This window comes from Balaenoptera borealis (assembly GCF_965194805.1).
Source record: "Balaenoptera borealis genome assembly, chromosome: 7".
Taxonomy (NCBI): Eukaryota; Metazoa; Chordata; class Mammalia; order Artiodactyla; family Balaenopteridae; genus Balaenoptera; species Balaenoptera borealis.
Genome location: NC_138864.1, coordinates 27544773 through 27566583, shown reverse-complemented (window position 1 = coordinate 27566583; position 21811 = coordinate 27544773). Strand labels below are relative to the sequence as shown.

The 21811-nt window shown below is 34.5% G+C and overlaps 2 protein-coding genes across 2 annotated transcripts in view; both read right to left on the bottom strand.

Moving 5' to 3' along the window:
• Positions 1–21811, bottom strand: part of LOC309632155 (platelet glycoprotein 4) — a 200930-nt gene that overhangs the window by 35271 nt on the left and 143848 nt on the right. The gene's annotated exons all lie outside the window — the stretch shown is intronic.
• LOC309632157 (platelet glycoprotein 4-like) overlaps positions 1–21811 on the bottom strand; it is a 61275-nt gene that overhangs the window by 35271 nt on the left and 4193 nt on the right. Inside the window, exons 2-3 of the mRNA XM_082399395.1 lie at positions 9141–9349; positions 497–657 (exon numbers count right to left, since the gene is read on the bottom strand). Of these exons, the coding sequence (XP_082255521.1) occupies positions 497–657; positions 9141–9260 (281 nt within the window). The 5' untranslated portion in view covers positions 9261–9349. The remainder of the gene's footprint in view (positions 1–496; positions 658–9140; positions 9350–21811) is intronic.

Sequence of the window (21811 nt, the reverse complement as noted above, 5' to 3'; positions counted from 1 at the left end):
TTGTGTTAGTTTCAGATGTACAGCAAAGTGATTGATATATATGTATATATTTACACACACACACGTATCTATTCTTTTTCAAATTCTTTTCCCATTTGGGTTATTACATAGTATGGAGCAGAGTTCCCTGTGCTGTACAGTAGTTCCTTGTTTATTTTAAATATAGCAGTGTGGATAGATTGGGAGTTTGGCATTGACATGTACACACTGCTAGAGTTGTTGAGAATATATGCCACAAGTGTAAAACACCTGTAACTGCTTAAATGTAGAGCAGTTAATTGATGCTGGTAAATTCATAATAAAATCTGTATTTCTTATAATCATTAAATCCTTAGATTAGGGTTTTATATAGGCAGAAACAGAAATATTTCAATGTGTGTTAATGGCAAGAAAATAATAAGTACATTTCAATACAATGGCAGTTGTCAAGTGGAAGCTTTTTCAGAAATGCATATGGTCAAGGAAAGAATGCCACTTTTTATGGGGACTCGCTCACCTGTACGTGTAAGGACCTCTTTGCTTAACTTTAATTTTGCTGCTGTTAACTGCCACCTCCTCTGGATTCTGCACATCAAAGATCCAAACCTGTCTGTAAACCTCTGCACCTGTTTTAACCCAACTTTTAAAAGCAATTGTACCTTCTTCAAGGACAGCTTCCTATGAAAAAGAAGACAAGTTTGGGTTATTTACTTGTAGTCAATATGGGCACTCGTGGGAGTTGAAAACCTTTAGTTAGTCAGCGAAAGGAATAAGCTCAAGTACGTTGCTCATGAGAACCTTTGCAGCCTGCCACACGCTTGCAACAGAAATGTTTTCAACACGTTATGATAGCAATCTCTTAGTTAACCTTTTACAAAGAGAATCAGTGTGTAATATTGTAGACATGTCTGTCGATTGTAAGGGCAGCCATTGGCAAGCTTTAGAGTGACCCTATGGCAATATTGCGACAGTTCATGACACAATTTATTAAGCAAATTTTATTAAACTTTTTCCAAAAAATTCTTATTAGGTCAAACATTAACCTCTCCTCTGCCTTCAGTGAGTTAGACTGAGGAGGCAAAACAGAAAAACTGAGAGAAAAATGTAGTGGTATTGGAAGCTTTTTCATTTTCTTCAAATCTTGGACACTTCCAGGGAAGATGATCACTTAACATTTGTCAAACTAAGAAAAACACAAATTTGGCTTCTCCCCTTCAAAACCCTGCTCAATGAGGCTTTCCTAACTCTCAGTACATTTGCAGAAATCTATTAGTACATGTTTCCAAAAATTACAACAGTCTGATTCGTTACTATTAGGTTACTACATTTTAGATAAAAGGGTGAAAAAAGGACATGTCCTATTATTCTTTTGTGAAATCCATTAAAAATCTTTGATGCTCCTTGTAGTAAAGATAGATACATAGAAAAAATACCAATGGCAGAATCAGAAAGCCCTACATTAGAAATTGGCTCCTGTGCTTTAGGAACTGGGACTGAGTAGAAAGTCACCAGGTCCCTTGGGTCAATTTCAGTATCTGTAAAACAAGGGAATTATAGATGGGCTCGTGGTTTCCTTCCAAGTCTTTCACTCTCTGAGCAGGAAGCCCATGAAGCTCTAGTAGCTAACGCAGACAAAGGTGACTTTGTATCAGGCAGTGTTTCCAAGTAAGTACCTTGGGAGGGATGTCGAGGTGTAAAGTTCCAACTTACCTTAGTGCTAGAGGAAGAGGGAGAAAAGTATTTCACACAAAATGAGCCTAACAAGACCCATGAATACAGGGACAGTCTGACCTGTTTGTTTCCTTCACCTGCAAGCATCCATTCATAGAATGATGGATCAGGAAAAGACATTGAACATTAGCACATTTTCTAGGAGAGTGTGCTGAGGCTCTGAGAAACCAGGTGTCTGGCCCAAGGGTAACCGAGGCAAATACCTAGAAGTAGAATCATGACGAGGATCCTAGTCTCTGACCCTTAGGCTGGTCCTCTTTTACACCGTGTTTTTACTATTTTTTGTTCCTGTCACCTCTGCACTTAGTTGGTAGAAGTCAAATTAAGTTTCATATCTTCAGAAAACTTTACTTATTACTTAGTGGAGAGAATAAGGGAATTCCTTAGAGAAGAACAGGGCATCAGCTAAAATGCCTTTACAAAATCCTGTGCTGTTGCAATCCTTTTACACTGGGTACATTGGAGCTGCTAAAGTGATGTTAGATCTTACTTTTTTACAACGAATTATCCTTAAAAAATGCTTTATTGCTCCTAAAAATCTTATTTCCATAGTAAGCTGAAAATTAAGACAATATTGCACATAGATAAAGTATTATGGCTGTTCCTTTAAATGTAAAGGTGTTTATGAGGGTGTTGAAGCTGAAATCTATACTAAAATTGAAATCTGTGTTAATTTACCCATTTCAAGAAAACACACGAACCTACACATTATTACTCTCACACTATTGACATAAGAATCTTAAGGACTAATATAATATCAATTGTTTACCATGTACCTCTCAAGGCACATATTTTATTTCAGTTCTTAATGAAAGGAACTCTATAAGTACTTAAAGAATTGAAAAGGGACTGTGACAGAATGTACTTGGCAGGACAGAAAACTTCCTCATTCTAATGTTTATGAATTTAATATCAAAAGGCATTGTAAGCGTATCATGTCTTTCTTCTAAAGGCCGTGAATCACTTTGCCTTATTTGTTCATCTGGAGATATTTTTTCAACTGGGAAAGTTGAAACACAAAGAGTTGAAATGAATGCATTGAATTACCAGCTATTAGAGTTAGGGTCATCTAATTCCGTCCATTTTTTAGAGGTAGAAGTGGGTCCTACAGAAAACAGATGTCCGATTCAATATTGTATGACAATTTAGTAGTAGATAATAGAGAATCAGGTCTTTTACTACAATCTTGTGAGGTTTGCATAACACCACGATTTGTTCACAAAGAAAAAAATATTGAAGCAGTCAGAATAGGAATGCATTTCTTCTGATCCTAACACTAGTATATGTACTAGAAAATTGTATAGACCTCCTTGACTACTAAGATTATTTTATCATCAGTTCCTCTAATTTTAAAAGGAGCAAAAGTTTTTATGTCCTTTGTGAATTTAAGAGGCCTTTATTTTAAATTGACTTTGGACTACCTAGTCTATTTTGCAAATCTTTTGCTAAATTTGAAGTACAAAGGTGTTAATTATGTGTATAGAAAAAGTAATATAATTTAAGATCCTCGCACTTGGCTGATTCAGCCCTAGTAATGACTGAATTCCAGCCTGATGAATCTCACATGGCTTGGTCTCCAGCTGAGTTGAAAGACATTTACCTTGAAACTTCTACATTTGCTACATTTTGTTTACCTTGAAACTTCTATTTTGCTACATTTGCTAATTTGAAAGCAGATGTTTGGAAGAGTAATATCTTTTATCTAGTCACATGGTCATTTGATTATTGCTGTTACAGGAAAACAGTACTCATCCACATGACTGGCAACTTTAGTGTAACTATTAAAATGTCTTTGATATCTTCCTATGCATGAAGTATGTAGAGCACATATGTCAAAAATATATTGTCCCATTTCTCAAGGCTCTTACAGTGTACCAGGAGACAGAATCATGTGTAGCATATTTTAATCTATGAGTTGATTTCCTTACCCTACTTCCAGCCTGACCAAGTCCATTGGCTTCTTTACTCAAAGCCTAGAGTGAAGTGGTTAACAATGAAACAAGATGCTATGAGTTTGATCCCCAGTTTGGTCACATGCTAACCATTTAAATTTGGGCAGGTTATTTAATTTTTTATACCTCAGTTTCCTTATCTGTAAAGTGGGGTAATAATAATATTAAGTTGAACTATACGAAATGAGTATTTTTCAAAGTCAAAATAAGTAGAACATGGTATAATTAAATATTTATCCTCATGGGTTGTTATAAGATTTATTAAATGTGAGCATTTAAAACAGTGTTAGCACATAGCAAGCATTCAATAAATGTTGGCTACTGTTATACAAATCCTATCCACCCCTTAGAAGGAGAACTCTCATCTCACTTGCTTCCCATCTTGCTTTAACTACTTTGCTCTTAGCATTACTGTCTAAACCACTTATGTGGCAATAACATGTAAAATCCTGTAACACTTCCTTTTCTGCTATTTAATTATTTATATATTTATTCTCCATCCAGTGAAATCAAAACTTCCTTAAAAAGCAGAAACATACTGAAAATAGTTTTCATCTTCTCCACTCACTACCAAAATCTGTTCTATTTGGGACCAATTACAAGCAGTTTCCACGTCCAAAAAATTTTCTAATATGTGTATGCATTATGCACATGCATGTGTGTACAGGCTGAGAGAAAGAAATCTTTAATTTGCTTCTTGGTGTTCTGCAGTTAATATCATAGGGAAATTAAATTACAATTTATTTTAAATTACCTATGTTATACAGTATTCACTAAGCATTTATCAAGTGATACGAACAATGTCAAGGTGACAAATTATCCTTTGTAAATAGTGACAAAAGTTTGTCCTTTTTCTGAAGTCCTTTGGTAGTTTCTACTTTCCACATACATGGCAGCTCATGCCATTGACTTTTCGTCTGTCTAGCAAGATTGCATAAACCTGCTGGCCCAGACAAATCTACTAGGAGTCATAGTCTAAAATACTGGTAAAAAAAAAAAAAAGTTTTCAGCTATAATGCATAAAAACCATGAAGTCCTTAAAAAACATCCCTTGGAAATAAACAGTAAAGAAATATGAATACATATATATATATATGAAGTAAACTGTATGGACTATTTTAGGCCATTTCAAATGCTGGAGTCTGGGTGCCATCTTTTAGAATTGAAAGGTATCGTAGAGTCCCAAATCTATACTTTAAAAATTAGATAACATCATGAGATTATTTTCTGATCTGTTAAAATTAAGCACTTTAATTCTTTTTTTTTTTTTTAAATGGTGTTTGTATGCAGGTAATAACTTTCCCAATTTGGTATTAGTCCATTAAATGAAGCAAGTGATCTGCAATGATTTCAATGGTAAACAAAAACTGACCAGTACTAGAACTTGTATATATTTGTAAAATAACAGCATTAACTTAAGTGCTTTTGAGGTAGGGGTAAGATACTTGGCTCACTGGGTTTACACATAATTCAGAGATGTGACTCCTACTGTTGGCCAGTTTCTATGTCTTTTTGTCTCTACATTCAGACGCTCTAGAAAGTGAACCTATTGCTTAGTTTTATCTGTAATCTCTATAGTAATGATCAAATCTCTCTGAGCGCTGACCTTTGAAATACATACTGATGTTCGTATCAAATCACTTCTAAAACCTCTGTCTTTTATTCTTCTAAGGAATACATCTCCTTCAATAACTCAAGTGGTTATCTTACAGTTTGCAACTTTCACTCCTCTCCCTATTTAGTCCTTTTATTCCATTGTATCCCATCACCCATCAGTTCTATGTATTCCACCACACTAGACCAGAGTGCCTTTTATTATGTGCAGACTGTGCAATAATCTTATTAAAAGGGAGTCTTAAATGGCACGAAAAAAAAGTTGGAAAAAGAAAAACATGTGGAGGCTATATAATGTACTTCTAAACAACCAATGGATCTCTGAAGAAATCAAAGAGGAAGTCAAAAATTACCTAGAGACAAATGAAAATGAAAACATGATGATCCAAAACCTATGGGATGCAGAAAAAGTAGTTCTAATAGGGAAATTTATAGCTATACAAGTTTACCTCAGGAAACAAGAAAAATTTCAGTTAAACAACCTAACCTCACACCTAAAGGAACTAGAAAAAGAAGAACAAAAAGAAATCTGAAGTTAGTAGAAGGAAAGAGATCATAAAGATAAGAGAAGAAATAAATGAAATAGATACAAAAAAAAATAAACATCAACAAAACTAAAAACTAGTTCTTGGAAAATATAAATAAAATTGATAAACCTTTAGCCAGACTCATCAGAAGAAAAAGAGAAATGGTCCAAATCAATAAAATCAGAAATGAAAAAGTTACAACCAATGCCACAGAAATGCAAAAATCATAAGAGACTGCTGTGAACAACTGTGTACCAATAAAATGGACAACCTAGACCAAGAAATGGATAAATTCTTAGAAAGGTACATTCTTCCAAGACTGAACCAGGAAGAAATAGAAAATATGAACAGACCAATTAGCAGTAATGAAATTGAATCAGTAATTTTAAAACTCCCAACAAGAGAAGTCCAGGACCAGATGGCTTTACAGGTGAATTCTACTAAACATTTAGAGCATAATTGACACCTATCCTTCTCAAAGTATTCCAAAAAATTTCAGAGGAAGGAGTATTTCCAAACTCATTCTATGAGGCCAGCATCACCCTGATACCAGAAGCAGACAAAAATATTGCAAAAAAAAGAAAACTAAAGGCCAATATCTCTGATGAACATGGATTCAAAAATCCTCAAGAAAATATTAGCAAACCAAATCCAACAATACATTAGAAGGTTCATACATTATGATCAAGTGGGATTTATTCCAGAGATGGAAGTATTTTTCAACATCTGCAAATCAATCAGTGTGATATACCACATTAACAAATTGAAGAATAAAAACCATATGATCATCTCAATAGATGCAGAAAAAGTTTTTGTTAAAATTATACATCCATTTATGAGAAAAACTCTCTAGAAAATGGGCACAGAGAGAACATACCTCAACATAATAAAGGCCATACATGACACACCATAGCTAACATCATACTCAATGGTGAAAAGTTGAAAGCATTTTCTCTAAAGATCAGGAATAAGATAAGAACGCACACTCATGCCACTTTTATTCAACATAGTTTTGGAAGTCCTAGCCACACCAATCAGAGAAGAAAAAGAAATAAAAGGAATCCAAATTGGAAAGGAAGAAGTAAAACTGTCACTGTTTGCAGATGACATGATATTATATGTAGAAAATCTTCACTACACCACAAAAAAAAGTACAAGAGCCCATCAGTGAATTCAGTAAAGTTGCAGGATACAAAACTAATATAAAAGAATCTGTTGCATTTCTATACACTAACAACGAACTATTGGAAAGAGAAATTAAGGAAACAATCCCATTTACCATGATATCAAAAAGAATAAAATACCAAAATAAACCTACCTAAGGAAGTAAAAAACCTATACTTTCAAAAATGTAAGACACAGATGAAAGAAATTGAAGATGACACAAACAGCTGGAAAGATATACTGCATTCTTCGGCTGGAAGAATTAATATTATTAAATTACCATACTACCCAAGGCAATCTACAGATTCAATGCAATCCCTATCAAAATACTAATGACATTTTTCACAGAACTAGAACAAATAATTTTTAAATTTGTGTGGAAACACAAAAGGCACCAAATAGCCAAAACAATTTTGAGAAAGAAGAACAGTGCCGGAGGAATCAAGCTCCCTGAGTTTAGACTATAAAACAAAGCGACAGTAATATACTGGCACAAAAATAGACACATAGGTCAATTGAGCAGAATAGAGAGCCCAGAAATAACTACACCTTATGGTCATTTAATCATCAACAAATGAGGCAAGAATATACAATGGAGAAAAGACCGTCTCTTCAGAAAGTCGTGTTGGAAAAGCCAGACAGCCTCATGTAAGTCAGCGAAATTAGAACACTCCCTCACACCATATGCAAAAATAAACTCAAAATGGATTAAAGTCTTAAATGTAAAACTGTATGTCATAAAACTCCTAGAGGAAAACATAGGTAGAACACTCTTCGACATAAATTGCAGCAATAATTTTTGGATCTGTCTCCAAAGGCAAAGGAAATAAAAGCAAAAATAAATAAGTTGGACCTAGTTAAACCTAAAATCTTTTCCACAGTAAAGGAAACCATACACAAAAAAGACAAGCTACTGAATGGGAGAAACTATTTGTAAATGATATGACTACCAATAAGGGGTTAATATCAACAATATATAAACATCTCATACAACTCAACACACATACACACACAAAAAAACAACTTTTAAAATGGGCAGAAGAACTGAACAGTTTTCAAAGAGGAAATGCAGATGGCCAACAGCCACATGAGAATATGCTCAACATTGCTAATCATCAGGAAAATGCAGATCAAAACCACAATGAGGTACCACCTCACACCTGTCAGAATGGCTATTATCAAAAAGAACACAAATAACAAATGTTGGCGAGGATGTAGAGAAAAGGGAACCCTCGTACACTGTTGGTGAGAATGTAAATTGGTGCAGCCACTGTGGAGAACAGTATGGAGGTTCCTCAAAAAGCTAAAAATAGAACTACCATATGACCCAGCAGTTTCACTCCTGGGTATATGTCCAAAAAAACAAAAACACTAATTTGAAAAGATACATGCACCCCAATGATCATAGCTGCATTATTTACAATCGCCAAGGTATGGAAGCAACCTAAGTGTCCATCAACATATGAATGGATAAAGAAGAGTTGGTATATATACACAGTGGAATACGACTCAGCCATAGAAAAAGAATGAAATTTTGCCATTTGAAGCAACATGGATGGATGTGGAGGGCATTATGCTAAGTGAAATTAATCAGACAAAGAAAATACTGTGTGATATGACTTACAGTGGAATCTAAAAAATACAACAAACTAGTGAATAAAACCAAAAAAAAGCAGACTCACAGATATAGAGAACAAACTAGTGGTTATCAGTGAGGAGAGAGGAGGAAGAAGGGGCAATATAGGGGTGGGGGAAAAATGGTTATTATGGGATTATATGAAATCATGTGTGTGAAACTTTTGAAATTTGTAAAGTACTACAGAATTTAAAGAATATTTCAATAAAAAATGGTATATATGTATACCAAAAAAAGCATATCAACATACTCTTTGGACATAATTAAAAGCAATTATTTCTATTAATCTGCATACCTAATATAGTTTTTTATCAAAATTTGGATATTTAGACTTAAGATGACAGTGCATTCATATAGAATATAAATCATGCTTTGACCATTTCTCCATCACGTAGAGTTTCGATTGTTCATTATCACCTTTGTGTCAAAGACACAAAATTGCCAGTTACAATGAAATATAAAACAGGCACCCTAAGCCAAAACGGGATGGAAGATAGAATGAATCAGGATGACAAATATTCTTGATAATACTTGTACCTTTTTAACTGTCTTCTCAATAAGCATGTCTCCAACTGGCATTAGAATACCTCCAAACACAGCCATGAGTGCACCAATGACAGCACCGGCGATGAGCCCGCAGTTTCGATCGCAGCCCATTTTTCTTGTTCAGGGAAAAAACTAAGGTTCAGCACCTGCTTCTTTCAAACTCCCAGGTCTGATGAACGTGGTTTCCAAGAGGTCTGGTTCTATCATTGGAAAGAGATCATAAAGCAGAAACTTAAATACCAGTACAAAAAATCAAAGTAAACATGCAACTGAAACAGATCATTTTGCCAGTTATAAATAAACAGATGCTTTTTTTTTTTTATACAAAACTTTCTAGGTCTTGTCCTTTCTTCATTTGAACTACCTACCAGTGGTAGAAGTAATAAATATTGTCACATAGAGCATTTCTTTTAAATTCTCCTCTTTTAAATTTTCTTTCTATGGATGATTAACACATTGAAATATTAACTAAGGAGAATATGCTTACTGTACTCTCACCCCCTGCCTACCTTCCATCAGCCTGGGACACTTAGGGGCATCTTTATCCTCTGTCTGGCTTGTCCACCCAAACACAACCATCTGTCTGCACCCTACCTGGAGTTCTCCTGCAAAGTGAATGTGGGTGGACTGATGTCTTTTCCATCCAAATGCTAAGCAAGTACAGTGAGAGATGTTTTCTTTACTATTCCTTTTTCACAAATAGAAAGATAGGAATTTTAGTGGGGAAAAAAAAAAAAAAGATAGGGATTTTATAGGAAATGATCTGATGAGTCTGCGAAGAAATCAATTTTTCTAATCATTTATAAGCTATCTGTTAAAACAGAAAAGCATGAGTAAGTTGGGAAAATAATACTAGAATAGTTTCTAACATCATCAAAATTATAAGCACCATTAAAAGAAAATTCCACTGTCAGGAATATTGAGTTCATGCCTGAACTCTTTCTTATGCACAGTGTTGAAAACATTGAAATATTTTAAAGAAGAGTATTTTCAATTTAATTTTTAATAACTGACTTTTAGATAGTTGAGAGGTAAAAAAAGATTTGAAGAAAATACGTAAGGTAGAGGATACCTAGTTTCTGTCACGGCATTGGTTTCTTACTAGTCTCAAATGAATTTTTTAACATATTCAAGTGCAATATTGTTCATTTTGTCATGGACAGCTGACTCATGCCAATTCTGTTAAAATATGTAGATTGTGTCACTATGTATTTCACCTAGTCAGTCTTATCTTTGGTATCTTCATATAATATATGCTTCTTTCATAAAGATTGAAAGAAAACTCTTAGTGGAAGTGGTAGATCCTTTTGTAACAAAGTTAGTAAGAATTTGTTATTCTAATATTTGAAAACATGTTTATTTGAGATATTTTGTTTGCAACAGCATTTTTAAAAACGGGGTTGACCTGACATTGATAAATGGAATGTGCTTTGTACTTATAAAAAATTATTCCCTGCTTCAAAATGCCCCTCGCCAAGCAAAACAAAAATGCCAACAGAATGGAGGCTACAGACAGAAAAGAAACACAAACAATATTTTTGTCATCCTCATGAGTATAATAATAAAAATTATATTTTGTTATGGTCTCAGTTTTTCCCTCCCTAGCTTTGTAGTGGTAGAAATACCTCTCTGATGATTTTATTAGTATTTCTCTCCACTTGAGGAACCATTTAATTCTTTTAAAGTCTTGATATTAATTAATTCTTTAAGAAAATAAGGAAAGTTAGATTTTTCTCCAAATGTATAACAAAATTATAACCATTTTTCATGGCAATTTTTTTTTTTATACAGCAGGTTCTTATTAGTCATCAATTTTATACACATCAGTGTATACATGTCAATCCCAATCGCCCAATTCAGCACACCACCATCCCCACCCCCCCGGAGATTTCCCCCCCTTGGTGTCCATACGTTTGTTCTCTACATCTGTGTCTCAACATCTGCCCTGCAAACTGGTTCATCTGTACCATTTTTCTAGATTCCACATACATGCGTTAATATACAATATTTGTTTTTCTCTTTCTGACTTACTTCACTCTGTATGACAGTCTCTAGATCCATCCACGTCTCAACAAATGACTCAGTTTCGTTCCTTTTTATGGCTGAGTAATATTCCATTGTATATATGTACCACATCTTCTTTATCCATTTCTCTGTCTATGGGCATTTAGGTTGCTTCCATGACCTGGCTATTGTAAATAGTGCTGCAATGAACATTGGGGTGCATGTGTCTTTTTGAATTATAGTTTTCTCTGGGTATATGCCCAGTAGTGGTATTGCTGTATCACACGGTAATTCTATTTTTAGTTTTTTAAGAACCTCCCTACTGTTCTCCATAGTGGATGTATCAATTTACATTCCCACAAACAGTGCAAGAGGGTCCCCTTTGCTCCACACCCTCTCCAGCATTTGTTTTTTGTAGATTTTCTGATGATGACCATTCTAACTGGTGTGAGGTGATACCTCATTGTAGTTTTGATTTTCATCTCTCTAATAATTAGTGATGTTGAGCAGCTTTTCATGTGCTTCTTGGCTATCTGTATGTCTTCTTTGGAGAAATGTCTATTTAGGTCTTCTGCTCATTTTTGGATTGGGTTGTTTCTTTAATATTGAGCTGCATGAGCTGTTTATATATTTTGGAGATTAATCCTTTGTCCATTGATTCATTTGCAAGTATTTTCTCCCATTCTGAGGTTGTCTTTTCATCTTGTTTATGGTTTCCTTTGCTGTGCAAAAGCTTTGACGTTTCATTAGGTCCCATTTGTTTATTTTTGTTTTTATTTCCAGTACTCTAGGAGGTGGATCAAAAAAGATCTTGCTGTGATTTATGTCAAAGAGTGTTCTTCCTATGTTTTCCTCTAAGAGTTTTATAGTGTCCGGTCTTACATTTAGGTCTCGAATCCATTTTGAGCTTATTTTTGTGTATGGTGTTAGGGAGTGTTCTAATTTCATTCTTTTACATGTAGCTGTCCAGTTTACGCAGCACCACTTATTGAAGAGACTGGCTTTTCCCCATTGTATATCTTTGTCTCCTTTGTCATAGATTAGTTGACCATAGGTACGTGGGTTTATCTCTGGGCTTTCTATCTTGTTCCATTGATCTATGTTTCTGTTTTTGTGCCAGTACCGTATTGTCTTGATTACTGTAGCTTTGTAGTATAGTCTGAAGTCAGGGAGTCTGATTCCTCCAGCTCTGTTTTTTTCCCTCAAGACTGCTTTGGCTATTTGGGGTCTTTTGTGTCTCCATACAAATTTTAATATTATTTGTTCTAGTTCTGTAAAAAATGCCATTGGTAATTTGATAGAGATTGCATAGAATCTGTAGATTGCTTTGGGTAGTATAGTCATTTTCACAATATTGATTCTTCCAATCCAAGTACTGGTCCATGGCCTGTTAGGAACTGGGCTTCACAGCAGGAGGTGAGCGGCGGGCAAGCAAGTGAAGCTTCATCTGTATTTACAGCCACTCCCCGTCGCTCGCATTACTGCCTGAGCTCCACCTCCTGTCAGATCAGTGGTGGCATTAGATTCTCATAGGAGCATGAACCCTACTGTTCATGAACTGCACACGTGAGGGATCTAGATTGCACGCTCCTTATGAGAACCTAATGCCTGATGATCTAAGGTGGAGCTGAGATGGTGATGCTAGCACTGGGGAGTGGCTGCAAATACAGATTATCATTGGCGGAGAGGTTTGACTGCAGAGAGACCATAATAAATCAATTGCTTGCAGACTCATATCAAAACCCTATCAGTGAGTGGCAAGTGAAAACAAGCTCAGGGCTCCCACTGATTCTGCATTATGGTTAGTTGTATAATTATTTCATTATATATTACAATGTAATAATAATAGAAATAAAGTGCACAATAAATGTAATGCACTTGAATCATCCCAAAACCATCCCCCCTCCCCGACCTGTGGAAAAATTGACTTCCACGAAACTGGTCCCTGGTGCCAAAAGGTTGGGGACTGCTGTCATAGACCATTCCCCAGTTCTCACCTGCAGGTTATCAGAATACAGGGATCCAACCTGGTGTAATTGAGTCTGGTAGACTGGAGATTAAACCAAAGTCTCGCCACTCTCTTGCCAGGTGACCATGGGCAAGCCCCTTAATCACTCTCTTCCTCAGTTTCCTCATGTGTAAAATAAGATGCTAAGATGAGGTCTGCATTTTTTAATTTAAGCAGTTTTTATTTTAAGCAGCTGAACCAGTTTTTCACTCAGTTTCTTACATGGAAGACCAGGCAGAGTGACTATGATTACAGCAGTGGTGGGAACCCTGACCCCAATTCCTAACTTGATCTCCCACCTCCCAGCTAACACTATCCTGTCCTATCTTTAGGAAGCTGAAGGAGAATCTCTGTAGAAACCTATGATTTCAACTCATTAAAAAGTTGGGACAGAAAATCCCCAGGGTCAAATTCCAGTTTTGTTTACATAACAAAAAAAAATACAACTCAAAGATAAAGTCATCTCTTTCGGAAAGATATTTTATTTTCTGTATAAGCACCACTAAAAATTATTCAATATTAATGTCCTTTGCAATTCTGACAGGTGGAATAAAAATTGTTCTATTCATTTTGTTTATGGTTTCCTTTGCTGTGCAAAAGCTTTTGAGTTTAACTAGGTACCATTTGTTTATTTTTGTTTTTATTTCCATTACTGTGGGAGACAGATGGAAAAAGATATTGCTGCAATTTATGTCAGAGAGTGTTCTGCCTATGTTTTCCTCTAGGAGTTTTATAGTGTTTAGTCTCACATTTAGGTCTTTAATCCATTTTGAACTTATTTTTTTATATGGTGTTAAAGAATGATCTAATTTAATTTTTTTTACATGTAGCTGTCCAGTTTTCCAGCACCATTTATTGAAGAGACTGTCTTTTCTCCATTGTACAGTCTTGCCTCCTTTGTCGTAGATTAATTGACCATAGGTGTGTGGGTTTATCTCTGGACTTTCAATCCTGTTCCATTGATCTATATTTCTGTTTTTGTGCCAGTACCATACTGTTTTGATAACTATACCTTTGTAGTATAGTCTGAAGTCAGGGAGCCTGATTCCTCCAGCTCCATTTTTCTTTCTCAAGATTGCCATGGCTATTCAGGGTCTTTTGTGTCTGCATACAAATTTTAAGATTTCTTTTGTTCTGGTTCTGTGAAAAATGGCATTGATAATTTGATAGGGATTGCACTGAATCTGTAGATTGCCATGGGTAGTATAGTCATTTTGACAATATTGATTCATCCAATCCAGGAACATGGTATATCTTTCCATCTGTTTGTGTCTTCTTTGATTTCTTTCATCAGCACCTTATAGTTTTCTGAGTACAGGTCTTTTGTCTCCTTAGGTAGGTTTATTCATAGCTATTTTATTCTTTTTGATGCGATCGTAGGTGGGATTATTTCTCGAATTTCTCTTTCTGATCTTTCACTGTTAATGTATAGAAATGCAACAGATTTCTGTGTATTAATTTTGTAACCTGCAACTTTACCAAATTCATTGATGAGCTTAGTAGTTTTCTGGTAGTATCTGTAGGATTTTCTATGTATAGTATCATGTCACCTGCAAACAGTGACAGTTTAACTTCTTTTCCAATTTGGATTCCTTTTATTTCTTTTTCTTTTCTGATTGCCATAGCTAGGACTTCCAAAACTATGTTGAATAAAAGTGCCAGGAGTGGGCATTCTTGTCTTATTCCTGATTGTAGGGGAAATGCTTTCAGCGTTTCACCATTGAGTATAACGTTCACTGTGGGTTTGTCGTATATGGCCTTTATTATATTGGGGTAGGTTCCCTCTATGCCCACTTTCTGGAGAGTTTTTTTCATAAATCTGTGCTGAATTTTGTCAAAAGCTTTTTCTGCATCTACTGAGATGATCATATGGTTTTTATTCTTAAATTTGTTGATGTGGTGTATCACACCGATTGATTTGTGGATATTGAAAAATTCTTGCATCCCTGGGGTAAATCCCACTTGATCATGGTGTATAATTCATTTAATGTATTGTTGGATTCGAATTGCTAGTATTTTGTTGAGGATTTTTTCGTCTATGTTCATCAGTGATATTGGCCTGTAATTTTCTTTTTTTGTGGTATCTTTGTATGGTTTTGGTATCAGGGTGATGGTGACCTCATAGAATGAGTTTGGGAGTTTTCCTTACTCTGCAATGTTTTGGAATAGTTTCAGAAGGATAGATGTTAGCTCTTCTCTAAGTGTTTGACAGACTTTGCCTGTGAAGCCATCAGGTCCTGGACTTTTGTTTGTTGAGCGTTTTTAAATTAGAGTTTCAAATTCAGTGCTTCGTCTGTTCATATTTTCTATTTCTTCCTAGTTCAGTCTTGGGAGACTGTACCAAATTGTTCTAAAATTTACAAAATTACTGTGTCTAAAATGGATATATGTGTGTATATCTGCCACTTTTCAGATTCTGTGCCATCACTAAGTTGAGAATTTACCTGACCTTTCCCAGAATCATTCTCCTTTATTCAAGCAGCCCCATGGACTACAGGGAAGGGTCCCAAAGGGCAAAGAGTCCCAAAAAAGTATATTAGAAAACCCAGGGGGCAACATATTCTTCAGTGCTTCACTCTCTAAACCTTAAAACTCATTATTATGACTTGCAAGGACCCTGAGTCCAAAGGTGTCAAGTCATGGGCAGACCTGGGTACTGCCTAGGCTCTGTCTGCTTTGAACTTAAAACTGAAGTGAGATAGTGTACACAGCCCACTGCTGTTGAGTCAAGCTCATCAGAAAACAGAAGTGTCAATAATTTATTGTGTTGAATTGCATGGTTAGACAATTCCTAGTCTAACACTGTCTGGATGATGCATAAGCAAAGATACAAGAGTTACTCTAACATTCCTGCATATGTGTACTGATATTTTCAACAGAAAAAGATTGACTTTATCTACTTTTTCAAATTTTGAACTACCTGACTCACTTTTGTTACCTTGATGTAAATTTCCACGTTTTCCTCTAAGAACAGGCAAGATATTTCACATGAGTGTAGTCCTACTTTATCAGCAGCTTTGCTTTCTATAGTTTCACTTACCCACGGTCAAACAAGGTCAACTGAGGGTAACTGAACATGTAGAAAGTAAAATCATGTATAAGGGGGGACTACTTAGGGTTTGGTGCTATCCTGCTATCCATAGTTTCAGGCATACGCTGAGGGTCTTAGAAGGTATCCCACCACACCTGTGGATAAGGAGGGACCGTGAGTCCATTAATTATGCTTCAGTGTCTTGTCAGCATGATTAAGTATTGCTATTATAATCGTGCTTTAACCTTATGCTTCATACTACAAAATTCCAAATACATTTGACCCTTGAACAACACAGAGGGCTTACAGGCATGGACACTATGCACAGTGGAAGAACCATATATAACTAACTATACAGTAAGCCCTCCTTATCTGTGATTCTGCATCCGTGGATCCAACCAACTACACATTGTAGATCGGGTAGTACTGTAGTACTTATTGAAAAAATTCTGTGTAAAAGTGGACTCACAAAGTTCAAACCTGTTTTGTTCAAAGGTCAACTGTAGTTTTAGTCACCTGAAGCAAAAGAGGGACAAACATATTATGTAAGACATGCACTGAGTACATAAGAGAAAAGTTCAGGTTACTCAGCATGTTTTACCTAACAGCTTTTCCACTTACGTTTATCTTTGGAAACCAGCATTGTTTGTCCCCACTCTTCTCTCAAATGCAGCTATTTAGAGCATATAAAATTTTTGCCTTGCATGCTTGGTTTTCTTAATAGTGTAGCTTCTAACATATTAAAATCTATTTTACCTACTAATTAGATTAAATTTTATTCTTTATTGTTATTTCTTCATCATAAGAAATAGATAAGACATTGACATCTGTAGTAATTTACTGCTTGCTTAAAGTACTTAAATTTAGAAAACAAAGAATAATCACAGGTACAGGAAAGAAAACTAATTATTGGGACTTAGGTCAAGAAGAGAAAATAAGAAAGCACGTTTTAAGATACCGCCTATTACATACCTTTCTTGAGTCTATAGGGAGATTAGCTGTGTCAGCTCATAGATTGTTCTCATTTGTAGAACTCATGAGTATATCTACACGTGGGCTATCTTTGAAAGAGGAAATAGAATTTTTCTGTTTCTTTTTTTGCTGTCATATCTACGGAGTGTTTCTAGGATGAACTTATGAGCGTTATGCCTTTCCACTATGTTGGAAACCTGGTGGTAGGAACTGAGACTGAGCTATAAGAAGCATGTCCAGTAAATAGGTCAGAAAATCAGAGAACGTTCCCAGAGAATCTGTAATTATTCAGATGTGTGGATAGAGCTCTGTTCCCTGGGAAAACCCCCCAGTGAAAGGCTTGGCCAGAGGTAAAATTTCCTGGGATGTGAACCACAAAACTTTAAAACAGTTTCAGATTACAAGAGTACATACTTGTACCACAAATGAATACCAGGACCTGTATGACATTTTTGTACTCGTGAGTGAGTATCTCAAATTTCCTATTCTATCCATAAGCCTTCCTTCCACTTTTCCTTGGAATAGGAAGCCAGATCACACACCTCTGTTTTCCACTAGACACACATTGTGATTCTTTTGATACACAGTCTTCCTCACCTAATAAATGCAGTATCTGCCCACAAAACCCAGGTTTAGCGTTTTGGTTATGATTAATGCAACAACAGGTAGAATATGAATGATGAAAATTAACTTTTAAAATTAAGTTCCTTTTCACACTGTTACTTTACATGATATCTAGGTGTGTTTACAAAGGCATGATTCCCTAGACATGAGTATTATGCAGATTCACAGTCAAGCTAGTTAAATCAATCATTTAAATCTGTTTGTGTTTCATTATGTGGAAACAGAAGGTCATTAGACTAGTACTTATTTTACGTGCAATCCCAATACATGAAGATAGTTAAAAGAACAGCTATTCTGGTCAAAGTTAGCAAGAACTGTGGCCCTTGCCCTTTCCAGTCACATCTCATTTGGGCTCTGAGTCATCCCCACAGAACCCAAGGGCTCTGTAGAAAATATTTAAATAATTAGATTAGGAGATCTCCAACACCTTTTCTTATTGAAGTTACCATAATCCTTCTAATTTACTTTTGCATTTCCATCCTATCAGAATATGTGGAGCTAAAAATATATAATAGAAAAACATTTATAGACATCTATAATATAAAATAATACACTTCACTAAATTATGCCTCTCAAATATTACAACTTACAGCTTGTTTTGGTCACAGTCTTAAAAAATTAAAACAATAAATACTATATTTATTGTTATATTGTTATACTAAGGATTCTTCTAGAAATAAGCCTATCTTTTACAGTACTTTTTGCAGTACTTGATTTACAGGGATTACTATAAGTTTGAAATGATTCTCTTAGAGTCATGTTGGTTCAAATAGGATTATCTAGAGCCATTCTTGATGAATCCAAGACAGAAATGCTATTCTCTGTTTTTTTCTATCTCAAGTTTTACTGTAAATAATAAGATACTATACAATTTTCAAGAGTTATGATTCTGGGCTATGAAGTTAAGTAATTTAGGTCAATTCTGGGTCTTAATATTATAATTTCTCTGTGGCTCAATTTTCTCTAACTGGAGATAGAATACATCATATAAGATTGCAAATGTCAGATCAAATTAAATGAGATAATGAATAAAGATTCCTATCACAGCACATGCTATTTTTATTTCAAATGTTATTATGATGTGTTATTTTGAACAATCATAACAGTAAAATATTATCACATATTGGCCAAGTATTATTTTTTTAAAATCTAATAAATATATATAGTTTACACGAGTAGGAATGATTATTTGCAAAACACTTAGATTACCATAAAATCTGATGAGATGATTTGTTCTTTATGTATACAGGAACTAAGACTATCATGCAAATAAAAAGGCAGCTTCTGGCTTAGAACAATGCTCCTTGAAATTTTCAGCTATGACTTGGGCCTAAAACACCCACTTGAACTAAAACACCTTGTGATTAAATCAGATAATAGTTACAGAATCAGTTCCTTCAGGACCAAAAAATCCACAAGATTCAAATATGTTTGAGTAAACTTCGCCAAATATTTTCATAAAAAATACGGGTAACAACTATAACTTTCAAGGTAAATTCCAAAATTTTCAGTACACTCTGTCCAAATACCTCTCCAATTGTAATTTTGAGATTCTTCCCAGGTTAACCTGCTATCTGATGATTATGTATTGGATTTATTTTTCCAGCCTCTTAATGATTCTGATAAATGAAGAAAATTTTTCTATGTATTTTTTCTCTCATAAAATCCAGTCGACCACTGGACTATCTACATAACAATTTTTGTAAATTTTTTGGATTATTTTTTGAACCAATATTAAAAACAATGTTTCTTTTACTAATTTAAAACTACATAGTAAAGAAAGGACTGAAAAGTGCATGCAAAAGATTTTAGAAAACATCTTTCAATATGTAACTTGATAATTCCAGAAACTGAGATATAGAGAATTTATGCCATTTACAGTTATGTATGAATTCACTTACTAATTAAATTAAAACTTTAAATTTCTTCAGAATGATTTTTGTTATCTAAACTTGGTATCATCATTCGGGAAAATAATTCACTGATATTTGTAATAAGCTTCCTAAATAGCCAAAATCATTAATTCTGAGTTGTTTTTATTCTGCTACCAAATTTTATATAATTTATACAAAATTATTAAGTCTAGAATCCTTATTTGGAATTAATATAATTTACCATTCCCAGTAGCAATTACAGTATCTTTGTTCACTTAAAAAGAACATAGCCAAAGAACACATTGCATTTAGCCATGTAGACAAAGTCAGGTTCACCAAAAGTTGTGAAATTTAGATAGAAAGTTAAACTAATAACCCTCTAAAATAATTAGTTAATAATTGCATATTAGAAAGCATGTTGGCATAAGAGTGTCAAATCATTTATAAGAACTAATTCCACTATACTAATTTTTATTAATGTTGACTTTTATTCATAACTTAAATTAAAAATTATGTATAAATAGCCTAAGTAGACAATGAAAGTTCTGCAGTAATCAAATTGGATAGTACCTCATTTTAAATATTAATAAATATGTACAGATAAACATAAGATTTTAAACATCAAGAACCAAAATGTCATAGACTAGTGGACAAGGTTTTAATATTTTTTTAAACATAAAAGGTAAGAAGATTACTAACTTGGAAAACAACACAAACCTAATTTTTTAAAAAAGCCTAATAACTTCAAGAAAACAATTCCTGCTTGCTGTTGTTGTTCTATAACTTCTTAAGAGTGTTTATATAGTAGTGTCATATCCTATTAATTTGGGAAATAGAAATCTTTTTATTTAAAAAAAATCATTATGATTCACCTTTAAAAAGGTTAAGAAGGATTTCTCAGTCACATGCTCCAACATTTGAACAATCAATTTTTGTAGGACCAAATGGTATTCTGCAGAAAAACCCTACACTGAAATCCTTATTACATAAAGTGTGAGAGTTTAAATATGCTTTAAGAAAAATAAATGATGACATCAGATCCCAGTGAGTGGTTTGGTACAAGAAGAATTAAAAAAAAAAAAACCCACACACATCCCACCACTGATATGACTCCTATGGGTCTATTTTTATGTTCTGGTAAGGACCCATTATCTATATCTGAGATCCTCTGCAGCACTTTTTTTTTTTTTTTTTTGGCCATTTTCTATCCAAGTATATCAGATGCCAGAGAGACAGAAGGAACTAACTTGCTGAACAGCCTCTAATATACTCTGTTTTACTACACAATCATTATTCCGGGTGATAAACTGCGTCTGGGGAATTAAAGTGAATAATTAAAGAGAATTATCAGTCTCACTTTCCTGCATGATTTAGCTTGAAAAACTCATTTCATGACATTTAAATAAAACGTACTTTTCTATACAGCATTAATGTTAAAGGGTGTTGAGGCTAATAATTGCGAAAATGACTGGAGACTGTCAGTCAACAAGGGTGACAAACAGACTTTAAAAAGGAAATAGCCTATTTTTCTAACTGGGAGTTCTTCACTATCATTTTCTGTTAGTTGTACAGAAGTTTCATGAGCACAGCAAAATTCTTCTATGAAAACCAAAAAAGTTAAATTTCTCTTAGATCTCTTCAGATAAAAAGACAACTGTTACATAACATTTAAACAATTCTACTATTTATGATGACCCTTTAATATAAAAAAGCATATTCATAAGTTAGTTTAAAAGAAAGTCATTATTTTAAAATCTAACCAAATAAAAGGCCTTGCACTTTGGGAGAACAAAAGACCCTCAATATTAAAAATACATTTTTACAAAGAAATTCTCAGAAACATACAGGCAAAAATCAAAATCTTCAGAAGGTTAAACTGTCATCTATCAGACAGAGTAGCTGAATAAATGCCTCTAAGTCAAACTTGAAAGACAACAACCTAACAATAACAGGCAGAAATATATTTAGTTCATTAGATCATGTTTAAACCAGTCCTCACTGGATTGCTTGTGCTGTCCCTTCTGGGCCTGCGTTGGATCCTCTCATTTGTTAGCTGTGCAATACAACTGGAAAGAAATCCAAAGCACTCTTTTTCCTCAAGCATTGCTTTCTTTCTCCAGGGTTTTTTGACTGACACACTTATTTAAAA